The sequence below is a fragment of the Denticeps clupeoides genome, chromosome 7 (genome assembly GCF_900700375.1).
Source record: "Denticeps clupeoides chromosome 7, fDenClu1.1, whole genome shotgun sequence".
NCBI lineage: Eukaryota > Metazoa > Chordata > Actinopteri > Clupeiformes > Denticipitidae > Denticeps > Denticeps clupeoides.
The window spans coordinates 7,218,546-7,240,246 of record NC_041713.1 but is presented as its reverse complement, the minus strand read 5'-3'; the positions used below and the strand labels follow the sequence as shown (position 1 = coordinate 7,240,246).

Here is a 21,701-nt window from a genome sequence, read left to right as displayed (position 1 = left end):
CTTACCAATTTAAACAACTACTAAAAATGGAACAAAATTGAACTTTTCTTTTTAAGAATGGGATTTATTTTTAAATCACTGAATGGTTCGGGTCCAGCCTAATTGTCAGACCTACTGCATTCTTACACACCACCCCGTTCTCTCAGGTCTTCAGACCAGAGACTGTTGTCTGTTCCTCGGTCACATTGCAAGCTCAGAGGTGACAGGGCCTTTGCGGTTTATGGAATGGCCTAGCAATCAGTGTCAGGCAGGCGCTGTCGATCACTGCGTTTAAATCTAGTTTAAAAACGCACTTCAACACCCTGGCTTTTAACCCAGCGAGAGGTGGTTCTTATGCAGTCCTTTCATAACTCCTTTACTATGCAGTCTTGCATGTTTGGTCCTGTTCCTGGTTATTTCATTAACATTTTTAACAAACATTTTAGAATGTACAGCACTTTTGTCAGCTCCTTCGTTGTTTTAAAGTGCTCTATATGTAAAAATGTCATGGTAATGGAAAACTTTTGCTTTTTTTTTTTAAATGTGGGTGTTTTAGACGTTTAGGCAGTGAGAGTTGCTGTTGGGAAGTTTCACTTCCACGGAAAACCTTTCCACAGTACTTTGTGTGTGTAGTAGCCTAGTAGGTGACACACTCGCCTATGAAACAGAAGACCCAGGTTCAAACCCCACTTACTACCATTGTGTCCCTGAGCAAGACACTTAACCCTAAGTTGCTCCAGGGGGACTGTCCCCTGTAAATACTGATTGTAAGTCGCTCTGGATAAGTACATGCAAATGCAACGGGGTGTGTAAATCGACGGCGCTTTCACGCTGTACTCTCCGGAGGTGTGGCTGGCGGCTCGTCCCATCCCCCACCGCGCTCCGCTCTGTTTACAAACATCGCAGGCCCGGGTCACTTCGCTGGCCGGTGACGTCACCGGGAGCACGTGTCCCGCGAAGAGTCGCGCGCGGTCGCCGGCCCAGACTCCGCTGCCGCCGGCGACACGGCCAAAAAAGAAAGCGCGGGGGCTTCGGCTTTTGTGGCGAGGAGAGTCGAGCCGCTGCCCCCGTGAAGAAGAAAAAAAGAAAAGAAAAAAAAGAAGAAGAAGCCGCGCTGCATTCTGGGAGCGGCGGTACAAATTCCAGCTGCTGCAGACGCGAGTTCCCACAAAACACGTCATGGATTCCCCGCAAGCTTCCCTCCGAGGGCCGGGCACACTGCGCAGTCGACGATGCGGTTTCGCAACAAACGAGTGTTGTTGCTTCGCGGGACACGTGGCCGCGCGTGTTTCACAAGTTAACTTTAAGACGGCGACACATTTTGAATTAAGTCGCTGAAAAGCGTGCACCATTTACATCTTTCGCCAACGCTTTAGCGTCAACGAAGGCACCCAGCACCACGACAGAATGACGTGCGCTCAAAAAAAATGTCGATATGTTTTTTTTATTATTATTATTAAAACGCCCGCGTTATCACGGGAGTCCAGAAATCCATTCCCCTTTTTTTTTAAACACACTTCGTGCCGCGTTTTGCCAACCGCCGACACATGCGTGTTAATCGCAGGCCAACCGACCTTCACTCGCCGAGCGCCCGCAGCGGCCACCCCATTGGCTGTCGGCCCACGACTGCGCGGCCCGTCTCGTCTATAATTGGTCGGCTCCGCTGTCGATCGCGAGGCGAGCGCCTCCTGCGGCGTTTGGTTGGCTGGTCCCCCCTTCCCTTTCTCTCCGTGTCGCGGCGGTGGGTCGGAACCGCTGTCTCTCGCCTGGCACGTTCCCCACCAAATTTTCACCCTCTTCGTTTAGATGCCCGCGTCCCGACTTGGCCGCTAGCGATACCACGCAGAGCGCATCCGCACCGGCGTCAAATTGCAACGCGTTCGGGGAATTTGGCACGTCTGTCCTGCTGAAAATGGCGGTTGTGAGCGGGCTGTCCGGGCCGGCCGTCGCCCGGCTCGAGGGTCGCGAGTTCGAGTACATGATGAAGAAGCGCTCGGTGACCATCGGCCGGAACTCGTCGCAGGGCTCGGTGGACGTGAGCATGGGCCACTCGAGCTTCATCTCCCGGCGGCACCTCGAGATCTTCACCGTGGCCGAGGACGGCACGGGCGGCGGGGACTTCTACCTGCGCTGCCTGGGTAAAAACGGGGTGTTCGTGGACGGCGTGTTCCTCAGGCGGGGCGCAGCTCCCCTGCAGCTCCCCCGGGTGTAAGTACGCGCGAGTCCGTCCTCCGCCGCCGCTCGTATTGTTGTTGTTGTCCTGCGTCTCGGCGGAACACGTGCTCCTGGCGCGGTGAACGCCTTTGAGAGTGTCCTTTGGGGAGGCTGCGCGTCTCGGGTTTCTAACCCGGTTATTCCCGTGGCTGCGATCATCCTAGTTAATAATACTACGTATATGTGTGTTTATATATTGTTTTATTCAATCGGTATTGCAATATGTTTTACGTGCACGTGAAAACACAGGCCCGTGCGCGTTGGCTTCGAGCAGGAAACGTTTCCTCACGTCGAATTCGGCCTTTGTGCTGCAGCCTCGGCCTAAAGAGCCGAGACCTTCGGCGCGATGGTGATTATTGTCGTCGTCGTCGTCGTTTTTTTTCTCTCTTTGCGCGCAGGATACGCGCGGATTAAGTTCCGGGGGAAGGGAGGTAAATAAATGGAACGTTTGCCCGTGGCCGACGTCCAGTGACGTGTTGCGTGGCAGGCAGCACCCCCGGGCGCGCCGTGTAAACACCCGAGTACGTGCACCACCGGACCAGGCTTTTACCACATGAAGAGCGGCGGTCTGGTTTCGAAGGTTTGTGGTAAAGCGCTCGAGGGATTAATCATTTGCACGTGTTGTCTACGTTTTTGACTTATGCAATTGTGTTTTTTTTTTTTTTTGCCAATGCGTTACGTGTAGCATGTTGTAATGTAATAGTTTTCACGTAGGCCGGTTTGAAAGTGCTTTTAATCAACCTACAGCATGTTCTCTAGTGGCCAGAGAAGTGAAAGAAATTATTATTATTTGTGTCTCTGAGTTTGCTCAGTGGGAGTGGGAGGAGCCAATAGCTCTCAATTTAAACCAACTCCAGCCTATACAATAATAAATCCCACGTGCAGGGCAAGGCAACCGGGTTGGCCAAAAATGTCTCTTAACACACGCACATGATCTTTAAACGGCATTTAACCCCCATGTCACACGTTCATAGCGCTTCGGTTCCTCAAATACCTGTTCTAGAAAAGCGATTTATTTTTCTCAAATTCAGACCCACCCAATTTGTCACCGTACAAGGTTCAGCTACTGGGTGCTCCCTTGTTTTTTTTTTTTTTTTTGCCTGTAATGCCAGTCGTCGCAGTTGTCAGCGTTCATCACGAATTAAGTCTGATACCTTATTCACCAAACCAAACGTAGATGCACGTAGATTAATAATAGTAAAAAAAAAAATCTCTGATATTCACGTCACAAGCTTCTCCCGAAGCACATGACAGCAGAGCTTGCAGTGTACAGTGCTTGCACCACGTTTACTGTGCTTGGTGAACACTTGTGGCATGTTTTAGCGTAAGTAAACATTGTGGTCGACAATAGAAATAAGATCTATTGTTTTAAGTGACTTGTATTTCACACCATGAAGAAACTAAAACTTTTCTAAACTTTTTTTTTATTTAGTTATTTTAATTTTGCATTAGTCTCCGTTCCTTTTGGGGCGGTGGTTCCTCCGCAGCTCTGGTGAAGGAGCTTCGGTGTTGTTAATTAACGCTGTGACAGCAGGCTGGTATGCTAAGAATGCGGCGAGGTACAGATTTCCCCGAGGTTTGTTCAGCGGCCCCGTCCGTTCTTTAGCAGGATTGGGCACGAGGCGGGAGGTTCGTACTTCGAACGTCACCCCGGTTTGCCCCGGCTTCTGTCGGCGGAAGAGGAAATGGGCTTGCGTTCGTACCAAAGTGATTCCTCTCGCACGCGTTTCATTTTCAAAGCCCTGTTTGACAGACATCGGCACGTAACCCTTCTCACTCTCAGGTGACTTCAGTGGAGTCTGTTGGGTTAAAGCTGCTGAAATGCAGCGCACGTGGTTTGGGTGGCGGTGTTATAATTTTAGGGTTCAGCTGGTACTACCAGTGCTTTCTAGGAAGAAACACCCCCCCCCCTCCAGAAACGTTCACATTCTTCAGGCTGAATGGTTTATGTTTGTGCTTCTCCAACGGCGAGGAGACATTTAATTTCTTCCAGAGCAAATCCTGGAGGGGAAGATGGACGCGGCATGAGTCCCAGTGTAAATGCATTCGGACGTTGGGGTGTTTTACGTCTCAAGATGTTGCGCAGGCTACGTCACCTACCGGGGGGGGCAGAATGCTTGGGATTTTTCTTGCTTTCTGACTAGAGTACCCCCCCACGGGCCATTCAGTGGAATGAAGGAAGTGCCTCTGGAACCGGTCCACCTTCACCACCACCACCATCTCCAAAATCGTGGTCCGTCCCTCTGACTTCATATCCTGTTCCTTCAGTTAGCAGAGATACTGTTGATGTCAGTTTTTAATGTTTTTGTGAATTTTGTACGGGAACTGAAAATTTAAGTTTGCTCTCTGTGGGTTTTTAAAACCCTCCATTGTTTCACTGAACTCCTGTTGGCCCCGCCCACGCCTGTGAAACACATCATAGCAACTAGCGCTTTTTCGGTTTTCAAACTTTGGCCACAATAAAGGGGGCAGCGGGGCCATTGGCAGAGGTGCTACCCTGAATATAAAAATGTGACCAGAGAAAGGGGAGGGAGGGAGACGGAAGGCTTCCCTCACAATGGTCTGGAGTTCCAAAGCATTCCTTGGCCGTGTTGCAAGAGGTGCTTTCATCCAACTTGCTTCCAAACGGACAGAGTTTGGATGCAATGGCGAGACGGAACAAAGCAGAAGTATATGTTCTGTTTGTAGACTTTGGACGTGAGGCCTGTTGTGGTCGAGCCTGTATTGGAATTTTGTCCTCCATGTCTTTGCCACTCTCGGCTTTTAACGCGCATGTGAATTGCGCTGGTTGGGCGTGAACCTCCTTGTGAGCAGGTCTGGCCACCGCCTGGATTTCAGGCTGAACCGTAGTGCACCAGCCACCAGATCTGCCTGCAGACATCTTTGGAGCGGGAGGATGTCATCGGTAGGATGCAGTAAATGTTTTAACATCACTGCAGTCGGTACATAGATGCCGTATGCCAGTGTATGAACAACAGTCGTTGCAGGTTGCATTGGTCAGATTGTTGGTGCTTAATGCATTTGGCGTCACCTCGCACCTATGTGTGATAAACCGAAAAAAGCGGACTGTCGCAATGAATTTGGATCATTACGAATATCTGTCTTTTAAAAGTACAAAGTATAATAAAAAAAAAGACCATTTAATAATCATTAAACTGTAGGCGTCTGGGATTCCCATCCCAAGCATCCGTACGGCTATTTTATTTGCCCCAGAAAAAAATGCTGTGTTGAGCCGCGAGAGCCCAGCATTCCTCTGCTAAAAGAAAACCCTCGTGGTTGCCATGCCGCTGCGCGCCGCACAATGTCCGCCTCTCAGCGTGGTCTGAGGTGAGCGGATTGTTTGGCCGTAGCGCACGGGGCTGAGAGGGCGCTCGGCGCGCTGTTTGCAGTGTCGAGCTCATGGTTCACCGGTAAAGTTAAATGGCACTCGATAGACGGGGGCGGCTTCTGTTTGACCAGCGCGACGGGCGCTTCCTAACTGGCGAGCTCTGTCACAACGCACCTGAAGTTGTGCAGATGTGGGCGGGGCTTTTAGCTGAAAGATTCACATGCGCCTCATGACATTTGCATTAAATTATAGTTTGAACTCCATATCCTAGGATGAACCTGCGGCTGCGGTTGTCTCTCCAAGTTCAGCATTTCGGGGGGGGGGGGTTGTGGGCCTTGTGACGCCGCAACTCACCGGCGCCACATCAGTAGAACTCTCCCTGATATGGGTCATTCTGAATACTGTGGTGGTGGTTAACGTTCATATAAACAGATGGGTGCAGACATACTGTTACGAGAGCGTTACACATCACACACACACACACACACACACACACACACACACACACACACACACTGATGGACAGTAACTCACCCGTTGGCAATTTATTAAAAATGGTGTCTCTCCCCTGAAATGGCAGCTGGTACACAGCAACGTTTGGGCTGCATGTTCTAATGTTACTTGGTACGCGCTGGGATGGTGCTATGTAGGGAAGTGCGCTCACATTTGATGGTGCGGGCGCGTTCGCGACTGTCTCTCAATATCGTCTGTTCTTTTTGAACATCGTTGTTGGCGGTAGTTCATTACTTATGTATAAAATGTCGCACTTCCAACACCATTCTTCCCCAAGTCCGACAGATCACTTCCTTCATCAGGCTCCTTTCTCGGGGTGATGCTAGCCTAGCGGGTAACACACTCGCCTATGAACCAGAAGTCCCAGGTTCAAATCTACCATCGTGTCCCTGAGCAAGACACTTAACGCTAAGTTGCTCCAGGGGGGGACTGTCCCTCTTACTAATGATTGTAAGCCACTCTGGATAAGAGCGTCTGATAAATGCTGTAAATGTAAATTTGACAAAATTGTGGCTAGAAATGCAGATATGTGTAAAATGTGCTTTGACTATTCTGCGGGCAGCTCAGATGGTCTGATCTGGATTTTTTTTTTCCTTTTCCCGTTACGTCGTCATACAGGGAAAAGTTACCTCCTGTTTCACATGCTTTGTCCACCCAGAGAATTTCCTATCCCTCCCCTAAAAAAAAAAAAACAAAAAGTAGCTCCACCGGTCATCATGGCTTGAAAACATGCGAATAATTTCAGTTGCTCAGTGATTGGATGTAAACTTTTTCATTTATTTTTTTGTTCAGTCATGCGAGCCTCTGAAGAACCGGCGGGTCGATACATTTTATTTCTGGAAAAACTCTGACACGACTTCATGTCCGTGCCAAACATTGTGGTTGGTGAATGCCGTTGATGACATCATTTCCACGAATGTCCGCTCGCTCCTATCGTTCACCCTCCTCCTTGTCCCGCCTCTCTTCTCCTCATTAGCATTTAAAGCCACAAACACAGAAACGGCGTGTCCTGCGTCTCGTTGTGGGACTGGTTAAAGTTTGGCACCATGGCTGAATTTTGGAAAGAGACTTCAGATACAGTATTAGGGGACCACTAAGACCCCAAAAAATGTCATGTCGTGGGACCTTTAAAACAAAATGTACACAGCGGTTCTGTGGTGTTTTGCTTTGTAACCAAGTTACCCACGATTCTCTACTCGCTGAGGTTAACACTGCGCAGTGAGTGAAAGTAATTGGTTTTGTGATACACAGCACAGCACACGGTGTGCACACTTTTCATGAAACCCATCAAGATTAGTGAGAAATGGGCAGCCATAAAAGGCACCTGGGGAGCAGTGTGTGGGGTCGGAACCTCACTCAAGGGGACCTCAGTGGAACCATGGCGGTTTGTGACTTGAACCCGCAACCCTTCAATTATGGGTCCGCTTCCTTACCCACCAAGCCACCACTGCTCTTAGAAACACCAGGAAACGGCGAGAAACCTATTACTTATTTTTTTTTTTTTAGTTTGAAGTGTTGTAACATCTGTTTTACCCGCATGGCACACCTCCAACACAGAGTGTCAGACGCCAGTGACTACGTAAAAAGCAGGATTAAAAAAACTATCGCTGGAACGGTTGCCACAGCATATAAGTGTGCATGCACGCTGTGTGCTCTATTAAATATTTTATCAGTTTAGCATGTTTTGATGTCTAGAAATATCCTCCATACGCCAGCAACGTGCTGATCTTTTCCCTTTTCTTTCATCAAAGTCTATTTACAGCTGTGCTAGACCTACTTTGGGCATTTGATATTTGGCTATTTATAATCCTTAGAGCCTGAAGAAGGCAGTCAGACACGCTCTGAATAAGTGGAGTATATATTTCCTAAAAATGTAATACTACAGGACCTGTTTTATACCAGAAAGCTGGTTTAATTAGATATTAATGCAAAGATGGCTTCATTTTAGGCCTTAGCGCTGCAGTGAGCCATGATCTGAGGTAGTAATTTGACTAGGGAGGAGATTTATACGGAAAATTCTTATTAGCAAGACTTGCCACACTGCAGCCATTTAGGAACCTCCTTTGCGCAGTCATTTTGGGCTACTATTAGCAGGCCCCCATCGAATTGAATGGGGGTACAGCCATGACTGCACTTCTGAAAACATCACCTAAACGGTCATGTGTACAGGTTGGGTTCATGCACAGTGCATGCATAGCATTGCTTTTGCATCAGCACAACAACACAATGGCAAATTTGAATGGTGTAAATCCCCCAAATATAGTCACTAGACTCCACCCATTTTAAAATTAATCATTAAAGATCGTGTTCTGGGTGAACAAAATATATGCACATCAGCAAAGCTCAAAAACTACACCCTTAATGTTGTAAAATCATGTTTTAACTGTGATACTAACATTGGGGCGACAGTGTGTATTTTTCTTTCGTAAATCCTCACTACACTAAAAAGGATCTAATAAATCTGTTTAGACCCAGAAATCAATACTGTTTATCTGCATGTCACTAAGCCAGATCCAACCTCTTCTCATCCTGCAGGTGCACGTTTCGCTTTCCCAGCACAAACATCAAGATCACGTTCACGGCACTGTCCAGTGTGAAGAGGGAGAAGAAGGAAGCCCCCGAATCGCCAGTCAAGGCCGTGCAACCACACATTTCACCCCTCACCATTAACATTCCAGACAACATCGCCCACCTGATGAGTCCCCTGCCATCCCCCACCGGCACCATCAGGTGAGCCTGTTTCTCCAACGCTTGTGGTGGGCTGTGGAAATGAAACATTCAGGTGTACATTATGGATCAATAGAAGAAAAGGAATATTCAGGATGCGTTTTCTCCTCCCGATTATACATTAAGCGTCTGTGTGTGGTGTTGTGCAGATGCATTCGGGAGAGGTTGCTTTTTGTTCCTCATGAGTGGTGCAACATAGGGCCTGATGCTAATTTGGTGGTCTGTCCGCCTTTTGCTGTTACTATTTATCGCAGTGAGCCTCCCTTTCCCTTCCACCAAAAGCATGCATAAAGACTGGAGACTATTAATCTTCAGAGGGTGACTTTCTTTGCTGCCAGAGGTATCAATCGAATCACCCTGCTAAGCACAACTCCACTGCAGTCATGTTTTAGCGTTTACCATGCAAATTAACAATACGCCGTACGAGTCTAATCAAGTTTTCTGCTCCTAATGCCGATTAAAGCTGCAGAGCAAACAAAGGGCTGGTGACTGAAGCCCAATGGCTGACGAATGCACTGCAGCTGAAACAAGCGGTGCACAGCTGCAGGGAGGAAACGCAAACACAGCCGAGCTCAGGAATTCAAGCACTGGAGGAAAAGCACTGATATTAAGAAAGCAACTTCATGCTCAGCCCTTAGGACGCTGCGCTTACAACGAAGGCCGTTCGGCCTTTCTGTGTCAACCGGTGGGAAATTACGGGGTGACCGGCAGCGTCAGGTGCTAGCGGATATGCTAACCAAGTCTCACAGATGCCACAGCAAAGTGTGTGTGTGTGTGTGTGTGTGTGTGTGTGTGTGTGAGAGACTCATTACACATAGCACTAATATGATTTACTTTCCTAATAAACGTTTGATACGTGCTTCATTTCTCTCAGTGAAGTAGTTTTTTTTAGTGTTTCTGTGTAGGGCCTTGATCTTTCAGAAATTAAAAGCTATGTAACTTATTAGCCCACTAGCTAATCATGGGCACTGTAAAAATGTAACAAAACATTATTACTATGTTTATTGAATCATATGACTGCAATTACAACTGAAAGCATAAAAAATTTCAAATGTTTATATGTGTGTGTGTGTGTGTGTGTGTGTGAAATAAATAATGCATAAAATACTTTTCACTGTTAGGGTCAGGCTGCCTGCACCAGAAGAGTTGGCTAGCACTTTGCTAAATGGTCTGGTTTTGTTATACTAGTTCATATATCGGGCACATTTAACCTCTCTCATCTATACATAACTTTTCTCTTTGTGCAGGACAAAAGTTGATTTGAGACAGTTCAACTGGTTTGAACATAAGAAATGCAAAACATACCAAATAGTTTTAATTTTAAGAAGGGACAAGGGAGCAATAAATTATAGTACTTAAGCCCCTTTTACCTTTTTTTTTTTTTTTTTTTAGTGAACTGTAATTCAGACGTTATTTCATAAATTGTCTGTGCAGTATTAAAGTGGCGCTAGAATGAATTATTATTATTTTTTTTTAAATATGAAATATTTTACACTAATTTCACGTATGTGTTCTGTCAGTGGTGAGACTTTGAGCTCAGGAGTACACGTTTCTGTGCATCTTTCTCAGTCAGTCTGCTTTTAACAGGCTGGAAGTCTCTTTCTCTTCTTGCCTTCCCTTCACTCTCACATTGAAAATGGCTCCAGATGCTCCAGGCTGAAAAGATTTCTTAGCCCTTTCCATTTTTAGGGTGTTCTGAATGTGTAGTGTTTGCAGCGGGAATTAATGAACTCGAATTCTTGGCTCATTACATACTCTTTGGCTTATTTCATGCCACTTAGCCACATGCAGCTTGAGTTGCTGGTGCCTTCTCTGCCATGTCAGGTTCAGTACTCTGTGCAGTATGGTTGCCGGCTGCCTCTACAAAGATCAATCCCCAACTAGTTGTGACATCTGGGCTAATTGTAGGCATTGCACTCATTTCATAAGCTGAAAGGCCTGAGCAGCGAAGAGGACGGAAGCATTTTAGACATAAATGCGTCAGTGAGCTCACTGTATGCCTGTATGCTTTTCATAGCCACATGGCTAACGATACGAAACTGTCCCCCGGAGCAAGTTCTCTGCTCGGTGCTCTCTAGTTGAAGCATGGTTTTCCATGCTTTCCAATCCAATTAGCGGTCTGCTATCATAGCTAGGTCACTAACTGTTGCCTGCTTCACAGCCCTCTAATGTCCCTGCCTACCAGAGAAATTGGAGAATACTCGAGTAAGAATACTCATGAGCGTAAGACACCAGGCGTTCACATTCACATGATTTTTCCTACGTTTCAGCGCGGCAAACTCCTGTCCATCGAGTCCTCGTGGTGCTGGTTCCTCTGGGTACAGGATGAGCCGGATAACGCCGTCTGACCTGCAGCTCATTGGGGACAACTCTCAGTCGGAGAATGACAAAGAGGCCTCAGGAGGGGACAGTCCAAAGGTGAGCAGAATACATTTGTGCCAAAGACACAAATATTGAACTGGCTGGAAATGATTACATCTTTACTTTACTTTACTTTACTTTATTTGGCAGACGCTTTTATCCAAAGCGACTTACAATGGGAAGACACCAGCAATTCTCGTTCGATTTCTATAGAATATCAAGTATACAAACTAAGAGCCCTGATAAGGCTTAGACTTGTCATTGAAGAACATGCTCGGAGAGTGTTGGGTGCTAGACTAAGAATAATATATATATTTATTTTTTTCCTCAGGATGATTCGAAGCCTCCGTACTCTTACGCCCAGTTGATAGTCCAAGCCATAACAATGGCCCCAGACAAGCAGCTGACACTAAACGGAATCTACACTCACATCACAAAGAACTACCCCTACTACAGGACTGCAGACAAGGGCTGGCAGGTAGGCGTGGCTTGCATCAAGAGTAGCACCGTTTATTCATCCAGCAAGGTTGGGCCGCACGAGTATGGCCAAAACGATAATCACGGTTATCTTTACCAGTTTTGTAACCACGATTATTCATTATTTTAGGTAAAACATTTTATTGCACTTTCTGGGGCAGTGGTGGCCTAGCGGTTAAGGAAGCGGCCCCGTAATCAGAACGTTGTCGGTTCAAATCCCGATCTGCCAAGCTGCCACTGAGGTGCCACTGAGCAAAGCACCGTCCCCACACACTGCTCCCCGGGCACCTGTCATGGCTGCCCTCTGCTCACACGGGGTGATGGGTTAAATGCAGAGGACAAATTTCACTGTGTGCACCGTGTGCTGTGTATCACATGTGACATCACTTCACTTTCACTTCACTTAGTTTAGACAGCAATAAATGGACAAGGCTTTCAGTTCAAAATCAAATCTCAAATAAAAATAACTTATAAATGATCAAATTTACTCAAGACAAAGGGCTTACAAAAATAAATATCTACAGAGTACAGAAGCACCAGCATGTCAACATTGTCTGACTTAAGATATGACCTGCCTTCAGTTATATGAAAATCCATAATTTTTTATATTTAATGTGATGAGCATCCATTTACCTGCTTATTTGGAAAAATATTTGTCAGGTCCATACACAGAGGCATCTTGTATATATTTTTCAAGAACTACAGACAATGAGCTAACTATGCAATTTCTAGAGGTGTCACAACAGAAGCTGTGTCTTTCCTATGTGGTGGGGAAGACAGATGCTCTGGTTGTAACATGAATAGCATTATTTGTCAAACACAACATACCAGATGATCCAATAAAATCTTACATATGAAATGTTATGCATTGATTCTTTGTTTGCTCGTTATTATAGATGTACGTGGTGCAAAAGTCCATAATTTCTGCTAGTCAGAGTGGTTCAATGAGCTTGGAACCCCGTCCAAATATGACTGCAGTATTGACGCATTCTGAGAGGCTGAATGATGTCTAGTATATATATTTCTAGGGCCCTATGAAATCTTTTTTTTTTTTTTTTTTTTTTTTTTTTTCCCCTAAATTCATTTTTCCCCCCCATTTTTTATTCTTCTGAATTACACGTATTCTGTTAAACATCTAAAAACTGATTATGGAGAAGGTGGGCAAAAAATAACCTGCAATTTGACTTTCATTTAATGACTGCTTGGGCATTTACTCTTTGCTTTTGTAAACCATTTATATGTAAATAATATGTGCATTTCATGCAAAGAGCTATTTCACAATATAACACATTCTTCCTTTTGTAAAATAAGCATCTCACATTTGACCTCAACATAAAAAACGGATCAAATGAATAAACATTGACCTGGAATACAAAAAAAAAAAAAAAATAGTGCCCACTTGCATAATGAAGTGGAACCATGATGATAAAACCACATTTTGAATCAGCTGGTTTGTTGCATGACTGGCTCATGCTAGTTTGCTGCTTTTCTCTGCTTCTGATATGAGTTATTGACTGTAAGTGGTCGTCATATTTGTTCTTCCGATTCATTAAAAATAGTTTGGGTATTGTTCCAGTCTAAACATTCGGCACTGACAAGCCTCTTCGCCATCGCTGAACATGCGTTTACATTGCGCTGGTGTGTGCGAAAATCCCGCCTCAACGGAAACGTGTGTAACCGGAAACACCAGGAATGCCAAATTCCGCATTTTTCCGCAGATTCTACGATTCAGTCCCTCATACGGCCCTTTTTGTTACTTTTTTAATTTTTTTTTTTTTTTTTCTATTATAGTGTATATATCTATGTTGTCACCTACTGCTTCTAACATTATGGATCACTGTCACAATTTCAAGTTGCCTCTCATACAGTCTATGCTTTTTTTGTCCCCTGGTTTTTGGCTGACTATTGGTTGAGATTTGATATGCAGCAGATCCCGCTACTTAAATGTAAAAATCACAGAAGATCATCTTAATTTAGCCGTGGCAGCCAGAATTGTGATTGTGTGTGCAGTAAGGCTATCTTAATGAGTTTGAAGTGATCATTAATAATCCATTGATGCTCACAGCAGATTAGAACGACAGAAGGCAGGAATGAAACAAGGCCGAGAGGACAGCCACTGGGAACGGTTTAACTCGTATGTTCAGCTCTCTGCATTAGCCTGGGTTTAAAATGTCTGCCTTCAAAAAACACAGAGCATGGCTGAGGGAAGCACCGTTGGAACAGGCAGGCAGGCCTGAGAACAGATGCTTCGGGCCGAGCGTAGAGCCAAAACTTTGAGCCAACTGAGGCTGTGTTAAAAAAACCAAAAAGCCCATGAAGTGTCGTAAGAAGCATCAATATGCTGACATGTTCTTGTTTTTTTCTGATCTTCAGCTGCGCATTTTCATTCAGCTCCATGTAGCGAATACGAGAAAAATAAACTGGTTTCTTCAAGTCAAAAAACATCTGGCCACCAGGGGGCCATATTAAATGATCGTATAGAATAAATTGAAATCATAGAACAAATCGCACTTTTTATTAATCTTTGTTTTCAGCCTGAAAATTAGCTGAATGGCCCCACTGCAATGAAGCAATATGTACTGGCCGATATATAGAAAATACTCTTATGTATGGTGTAGTAAGTGACTGTCGAGTATAAATTCTAACATTATTGTTAGACAGCATGAATTCTGCTTTCGAGGTTCACTTCTGTCTAGTCAAAGCCGACTGCTCGCTCCCATACCCATCGAGAAAACTCTCCTGGTGCAGGCAGACATCTGGGTTCCAAAGAAAAGTTTATTTTTATTATTGTCATTCTATGCAATAAAATAATGAACTTTGATTTCTTTTAAAACACTGTATAAATGCTCTCAGTGAAATACCAAGTACTTGTATGATGCGAGTGATTATGTAAAATTTTAGGATTTTCTGTCTTCATCTTAAGAGTATTGTCCAGAAATTATTTAAATAATGTATTTTATCATGCAGCCCCTCCAGGATTCCATGGATGTACAGGGCAAATAACCCCTGGTCATTCCCATGTTTGCTGTAAGCAGGTTCTGTGCTTGCGGTAGCATGGATTGGACACTAACATGTAGGGCTGCGTGGTATAAATGGTATGTGATATAAATTTGGCCATCAGGGAAGATTTTGATTACCAGCCTTCCACAAAAATATCTGCTCCTTGCAAAAAAGTTACATCACCTACACGAAACCACGCCTACTTGCAGCACGATCAATTAGGTTTTGGGGTGAGAGCACAGAGCACACAGCAGGGTATCTGCGAATCATTAAAAAGCCCTAAATTTGAGTTTCCAAAAAAGACAAGGCCTTAAATATCATTAAAAATGACTAGTAATCATTAAATCTAGAGTTTTTAAATACCGCAGACCCAATAAATCAAATAAAACAAGCCTTCAATCTGTCAGTAATCTGCCAGGTTTACTGAACGTAGTGCGTGTCAGTGCTCAACCTGGACCACCACAGCTGCGGAACCGATCGTGCAAGTGGTACCAATTGGGCACTCACTGCGTGCATGGAACTGACCAGGGGCGGTCCTAACCTGTTTGGTGCCCTGAGAAGTAAAAAAAGTTGTTTAAGATTTTGAAAATTGCCAAATAAAATCTTGAAATCTGGATGATAAAAGCATAGTGTTATTTAAATACAATACAAATTACAATATTTTTAATGTAAACACTTACAGCTGAATACAGAAAATACTAACATTTTATATGATCACTCACTTCATGCAAAACGTGGTATTTCATTGACCTTATGGGTGTGACAGTCCATTTTCAGTAGAATTGCCCAGATATTGTTTTATCTGGTAAGTGGTTGTGCTATATGTTACAGATATGATGTGTCTGTAAAAAGTTTAATATTCAACTTTCTGCTGCTGTGCCTTTGCTATATATGCATTACCCTTTCATTTTCAATTATATTTAAATGTATTTATCAAATTTTATATCGCAATATATAGTCTACCCTCTACTTTAGGATTTTTTTGTTAATGATCTGTGGTAACCCTGCCACGCGCTCTGTCCTCTCGCCGGAAATTAATGGCTCCTACTGCAAGTAGGCGTGGTTTCGCGCAGGTGATGCGACTTTATTCATTCCTCTTGAAAATGACATTTCTGCGGCAGGCCGGTATAATTTTATATTGCTTAATGTTTATACCGTGCAGCCCTAGGTTCGATGAGGTCCTCAACAAGCATTTCTTCCCTCAATATAACCACACAACACGGAGTCTAGTGGCAACAGAGTTCATGAATGTGCATTTGTGTCATAGGTGTTTATGATTATTCATATTACTTACTGGGTGTAATAAATTTTAAGATTGCATAAATTAACTGTACATTTCTTAATATTAAAATTAGATGTAATTATTGTAATTGCTCATTGAAGCTAAATATACAGAAGTCTGTCTGCACATATAAAGGCTTTTATTTAAACACGAGTAATAATAAAAATATTATTTTTATTATTTTTTTTAGTAGTATTAATTTGTGGGGTTTTTCCCTGCACTTAGACAGATATCATAATCATTAGATTGTAGATAACTGTATTGCAATAATTGTAGTTGCTCAAAGATTCTCACCATAAATCTTAAAATAATTGTAACCTAAAGTGTTGTGTTCATAATTCCATTCATTATACAGGTTTCTTATTCTCTTATTAATCCTTTCTCATCATTCTCACACACACACACACACACACACACACACACACACACATATATATATATATATCTCCTCTGTTTTTATTTTGATTGCTGATGAGAAAAAAAAACTCTTATTGCCCAGCCACCAAGCAGTTTCTGACATCTTTGTTTCAGAACTCCATTCGGCACAACCTCTCTCTGAATCGCTACTTCATCAAAGTGCCCAGGTCCCAGGAGGAGCCGGGCAAGGGCTCCTTCTGGAGAATCGACCCCTCCTCCGAGAGCAAGCTCATCGAACAGGCCTTCAGGAAACGACGGCCGCGGGGTGTGCCCTGCTTCCGCACACCCCTTGGGCCCCTCTCTTCCAGGTTGGTACCCACCCAGTCCTTTCCCTGACCTCATCCTAATATGTGGACACTGAGTGCTTTCCTTCAGAAGTCATTCACTCAGTGCCACCTTGTGTCTGGAACTGAACAGTGCAGCAGATCATTGTTTCATTAAGAACCAGCCTACTGGATGTTTCCATTTTGCTTTAATTAAAGATTTGTGTAATGTAGATGATATCTCCATCCAGACATGACTGCACATTTTGAATGGATGTGTTATGCCAGTGTTATTATGCTACCCTAGGTTTTGAGGAAATAAGATAAGTGTAAGTAACTGAAGTTCATAAAAAAATAATTAATATACTGTAATGCTTCCTTTGGTGATAAACCATCAATAAAATGTCATCCAGTACTTCCCTTTTCTGATTAACAGTTAAACCTGTGCTGACCTCAGTTCATATTTTATAGTCTCTATGCCTTATATAGCCCAAAATCGCAGACAGCTTCTAAAACATCCTTACCTTGTCGTGCAGGAGCGCCCCAGCCTCTCCCAACCACTCTGGGGTGCTTTCCGCCCACTCCAGTGGTGTGCAGACCCCTGACAGCCTATCGAGGGAAGGCTCCCCTGTCCCCATGGAATCAGACTCGGCCTCAGCCCCTGCCCCTCCCACAACGACGACTGCAACAGTGCAGCCCAAACTTGCAGTCATACAAGAAGCGCACTTTGCTCAGACCACACCTGGTAAGATCCTCACTGGTAAGGTTCTTTTCTTACTTGTCACTTGTACATCTTGCTCCACCCCATTGCGCTGGTCTCTGATTGGCTGGCCTCTTTTAGGCTCGCCTCTCAGTAGCCAGCCGGTGCTGATCACGGTGCAGCGGCAGCTACCTCAGACCATCAAGCCAGTGACCTACGCAGTGGCCGCGCCTGCCGCCTCTGCCACCTCCCAGCAGCCTCTCATGCAGACGGTTAACGTAGTCCACCAGATCCCTGCCGTTGCCGTGTCAACCGTGGGTGGCCTGAGCGCCACCAACAATTTCCCTGTGACCACTCACAGTACCGCAGCCACGGGGCAGGTCACGACTGTCAAGAGTGAACCGCGTGAGAACGGTGATCACACTGAGGCCAAAGGTGAGGCTGGGGCCTTGCTCCAATCTAGCTTTACTACTAATAAACAGTTATATAATAATAATAATAATAATAATTCACATGTTAAAACAATATGTATACATCAGAATACATTTGAATGTACTTAGAACATTTAATATGTTTACAATGCCTCTGCTGTGGTATTAAAAAGGATTTGGTACCATGTATGTAATACATTGATTGCAGTGTATGCATACATATATTCTTCTTAGACAAATCATTAGGATTTTAAACACATTTTGCCCAACCCTTTGTGTGTATTTGTAAAACTCACCTATGCAGCCTAGCTCATTATCTTGGGCAGTGGTTCCCAACCTTTTTTTCGTGAAGCCCCCCATGCCGGTCTGGTGCCCCCAAATTCTTAAGCCACCCAAGACGCAGTCCCCTGACCTAAAAAGATTTAGTCTGTAGTCTATATAGACTATGCTATATAGTCTATATAGCATAAGGGGCAGTGGTGGCCTAGCAGTTAAGGAAGTGGCCCTGTAATCAGAAGGTTGCCGGGTCGAATCCCGAGCCCCCAAGGTGCCACTGTGTCCCCACACACTGCTCCCCAGGCGCCTGTCATGGCTGCCCACTCCTAACCACGGGTAATTGTTAAAAGCAGAGTACACATTTCATTGTGTCACCGTGTGCTGTGCTGCAGTGTTCCACAATGACAATCACTGCACTTTTATTCATGTGGGTTATTGGGATTTTATGCATTTAATGCTTACAAATATCATTTTGGTAACCTCAGCATAGATACAAGGTTGGGAGCCACTGCCCCAAGGGACAATATATCTGACTTGCTGTATCTGCTGTTCCAGTGAAAGTAGAGGCCATGCCCACCATCAACCCCACAGCACTGGGCGCTTCCAACCGCATTATCCAGGGAGCCCAGGTAACCCTCCAGACAGTTACTATAGTGCAGCAGGCACCCCTGGGTCAGCACCAGCTGCCTATCAAGACCATCACGCAGAATGGCACCCATGTGGTACCCATTGCCACTGCCATCCAGGCCACAGCCAGCCCAGGTTAGACAGATTTCATATTTGTTTTTTGTTTTTTTTTGTTTTTTTAAGAACTGTATGTAAAACTATGCATATCTACCATTCCATTCCTTTAGTTATCAACATTACTGACATTGATGGACTGTAGCTGATTTGATATGTAATTTAATATTTTAACATTTATCATCAATGGTTGATAATCAGAGTTTCCATGAATCCTTAAGTTTTCCATTACATTTTTCAAAATCAAGTTCTTAAGTATCATTAAAAATGACTAGTAATCTTTAAATGTCTTAAGTTGTAAATTTGGATTCTTTAAACCTGCAGAAACCCTGGATGTGACACCGGTGTAACCTCCTACTGCAAATGTCACTAGCTAGAGGTCAGTTTGTCATGTGACTCTTCTCTCCTCCCCAACAGTTACCTCTGCGGTGGCCAGCCCACTCCACATGCTGGCAACCCACGCCTCTGCCTCGGCCTCCCTCCCCACGAAACGCCAAAATGGAGCGCAGGGCCCGGCTGGCGAGCAGCCTGAGGCCAAGCGGCTGAAGGTGGAGACGGAGGAGAGCGGCATCTCCGAGCCCAGCGCCGCGTCGGCAGTAGACACGGACACAGGGGCGGCCAGTGAGAAGGGCGGCCACAACTAGTCTCTATCAAAGCGAGCAAGCAAGCGTACATGTACCTTCACCTCCAACACCTCTCTCTGTCTTACTCTCCACTCCTCCTGTCCATTAGGATGCAAGCTCCATCAAATCTCCTGAGGTGCCAAATGGAGAAGATGTTTTTTTTTGTTATAGGACTTTTAAAAGTGAAAATATAAATAGGATTCCAGTAGACATAAAGAATTAAAAAATATATAATTATTAATAGTAATTATAAAAACAAAGCTTAAAGGTGCACCGTCCGTGACTCATTATGGCCTCTGACAACCCTTTACAGGACTCCTTTAAATCTCCTGTAAAATACTGCAGATGAGCCTAACTACAAAAAAACGACCCCCTCACTCAACTATCACGCTAAACGCTGGACTGACCCGTCTCCGTAACCCAGGAAATGCCTCTGGGCAAACTGACTGGCCAGAAACCCACCGCCGGTTCCTCATTCTCACTCAGCGCAAAGGGATCACAGCATTCGGACGATTCCCATACTCTTCCGGCAGCTAGCCCGTCACGAACTAAAAACTGGACTCCCCACCCCGGTCCATGTCCTCCTGCCCCCTCAGCGGTTTTACGTAGAAAGATGCAGTATTTTGTTAATAACGTGGCGCATAGGATTCGTTTTAGTTTTTGTTCTTTTTATTTCTCCCGTTTTTGATGTTAATTACATAGTCAAGGAAACAGTAATATATATTGCAGTAACTATATTGGGATAAAGAAATAAATAAAACTCACCAACACTGGGGCTGGGGGGGCCTGCAGTGTCATTTCATTGCTCCACTGCAACTGAAAACTAAAAATCCTCATTGCGTTTGTATGTGGACTCTATAGTTTTTTTTTTTTTGTTTTTTTTTTTTTATTATTATTATTATTATTATTTCAGTGAACCTGAGTGGTTTCTTTTCTAAGATGAACAATTGAGTTTTCAGTTTTTTTTTTTGGGTCCTTGTCTTTTTCTGATAAATCCAAATTGTCTTGTTACACCTGCCTACATATTTTCATAAGTGGACAGATAACTGATATATAAAAAAAATGTTATTTCCATGTGTAGTTGATCGGTTGCTTCGTCAGGCTTGCATGTAACAGACTAGAGGAAAGAACCTAAGCCAATAACCATAAAATTTTAACTGAAGAAGAAGAAGAAGAAAAAAAACCCTGCTTTGAATCTGACCAGATCTGCACTTGATTTATTGTTTCTTTTTATGTTCTTGATTTTGTTGTTTTTATTTTATTATTTTCTTTTGTTCAATTTTCCCTTGGCTGTGTTGACGTTGTGGTGTTGGCAGACTCTTGCTTGATTTATTCTATTCTGACCAGCTGACCTGATACGTCTGTCCTCAGATTGTGTATGTTCTAAAGCGGGAAAAAAGAAACAAATAAGAGATCAATGTATGTTCTGCTTCAGTGGGTAAAATGCTTTTTTTGTTTTCTCCCTTTTTTATATAAATTAATTTAAAACCTTATGAAATGAATCCCTCTTTTCTGTTCTATTAAGTACAATCTTTGTGTATTTAATTTTTTTTTAATTTTTTTATTTTGCCTAGATTTACTGAATGGCCTGAACATAATCTTCCACCAGAGGGCAGTGTTGCGTGCAGCAGCACACAGTCCTCATTACTCAAAATCAGTGCTGCACAAGCATAATTGTCTAATATCTTTGGTTGTCTCCATTTGCCTGCAAACAAGACCATTAAGTAATTCAAGATGAAACATCAAGCCTAATCTTATCCATCTCACTAATTCTTCCTGAAAAAATGCCTGGTTTGTGTAAAAAAAAAAAACACTATAAATAATTTCAAAAACAGAAAAGACAGATTGTTAAAGGAATGCCAAATATACTAAATTTACATATAGATTTAGTGTGCACACCCTTAAGCTAATACTTTTTGAAGCACCTTTTGATTTAATTACAGCATTCAGTCTTCTTGGGTTCGCAACTGCAATCAATTAATGAGACTGATAAACCCCAAATAAAGTTTGGCTCTTCTGTAGGATTTTTCTCCCCACTTTACTGAGTTGTCTGCTAAAGCAAAAACTGGTTCAGAGGAGAAAAGTCAGGGCTATATGTCCCATTTAAAGGTGGGAAATTGTTACAACGCGGTTATTACAATATTTTTTACAACAAAGAGTGTAATTGAAACAGGAGAGTACACCTTTTATATCCACTGTAGGTCTTAACATACAATTTATATTTGTATTCAGAATGTCTTCCTATTGGTTGGGTAGGTTGAAGCATATTAATTTTGTTTTTGTGAGTTCTTACAGTATTCATTTACCCTGGTCTTAAAAAACCCCAGCAAGAGAACGTGCATCACTGCAGAGTTCATACTGTATCTGGC

The 21,701-nt window shown here is 43.9% G+C and overlaps 1 protein-coding gene across 1 annotated transcript; it reads left to right on the top strand.

The window, feature by feature from the left end:
• The first annotated feature begins 1,686 nt into the window (after positions 1-1,686).
• Positions 1,687-20,825, top strand: foxk2b (forkhead box K2b). The gene is made up of 9 exons (XM_028986835.1): positions 1,687-2,187; positions 8,570-8,764; positions 11,032-11,179; positions 11,454-11,600; positions 16,413-16,606; positions 17,098-17,306; positions 17,403-17,696; positions 18,524-18,730; positions 19,127-20,825. The coding sequence occupies exons 1-9, from the start codon at positions 1,892-1,894 to the stop codon at positions 19,351-19,353; spliced, it is 1,917 nt and encodes a 638-aa protein (XP_028842668.1). The 5' UTR covers positions 1,687-1,891; the 3' UTR covers positions 19,354-20,825.
• The last annotated feature ends 876 nt before the right edge of the window (positions 20,826-21,701 follow it).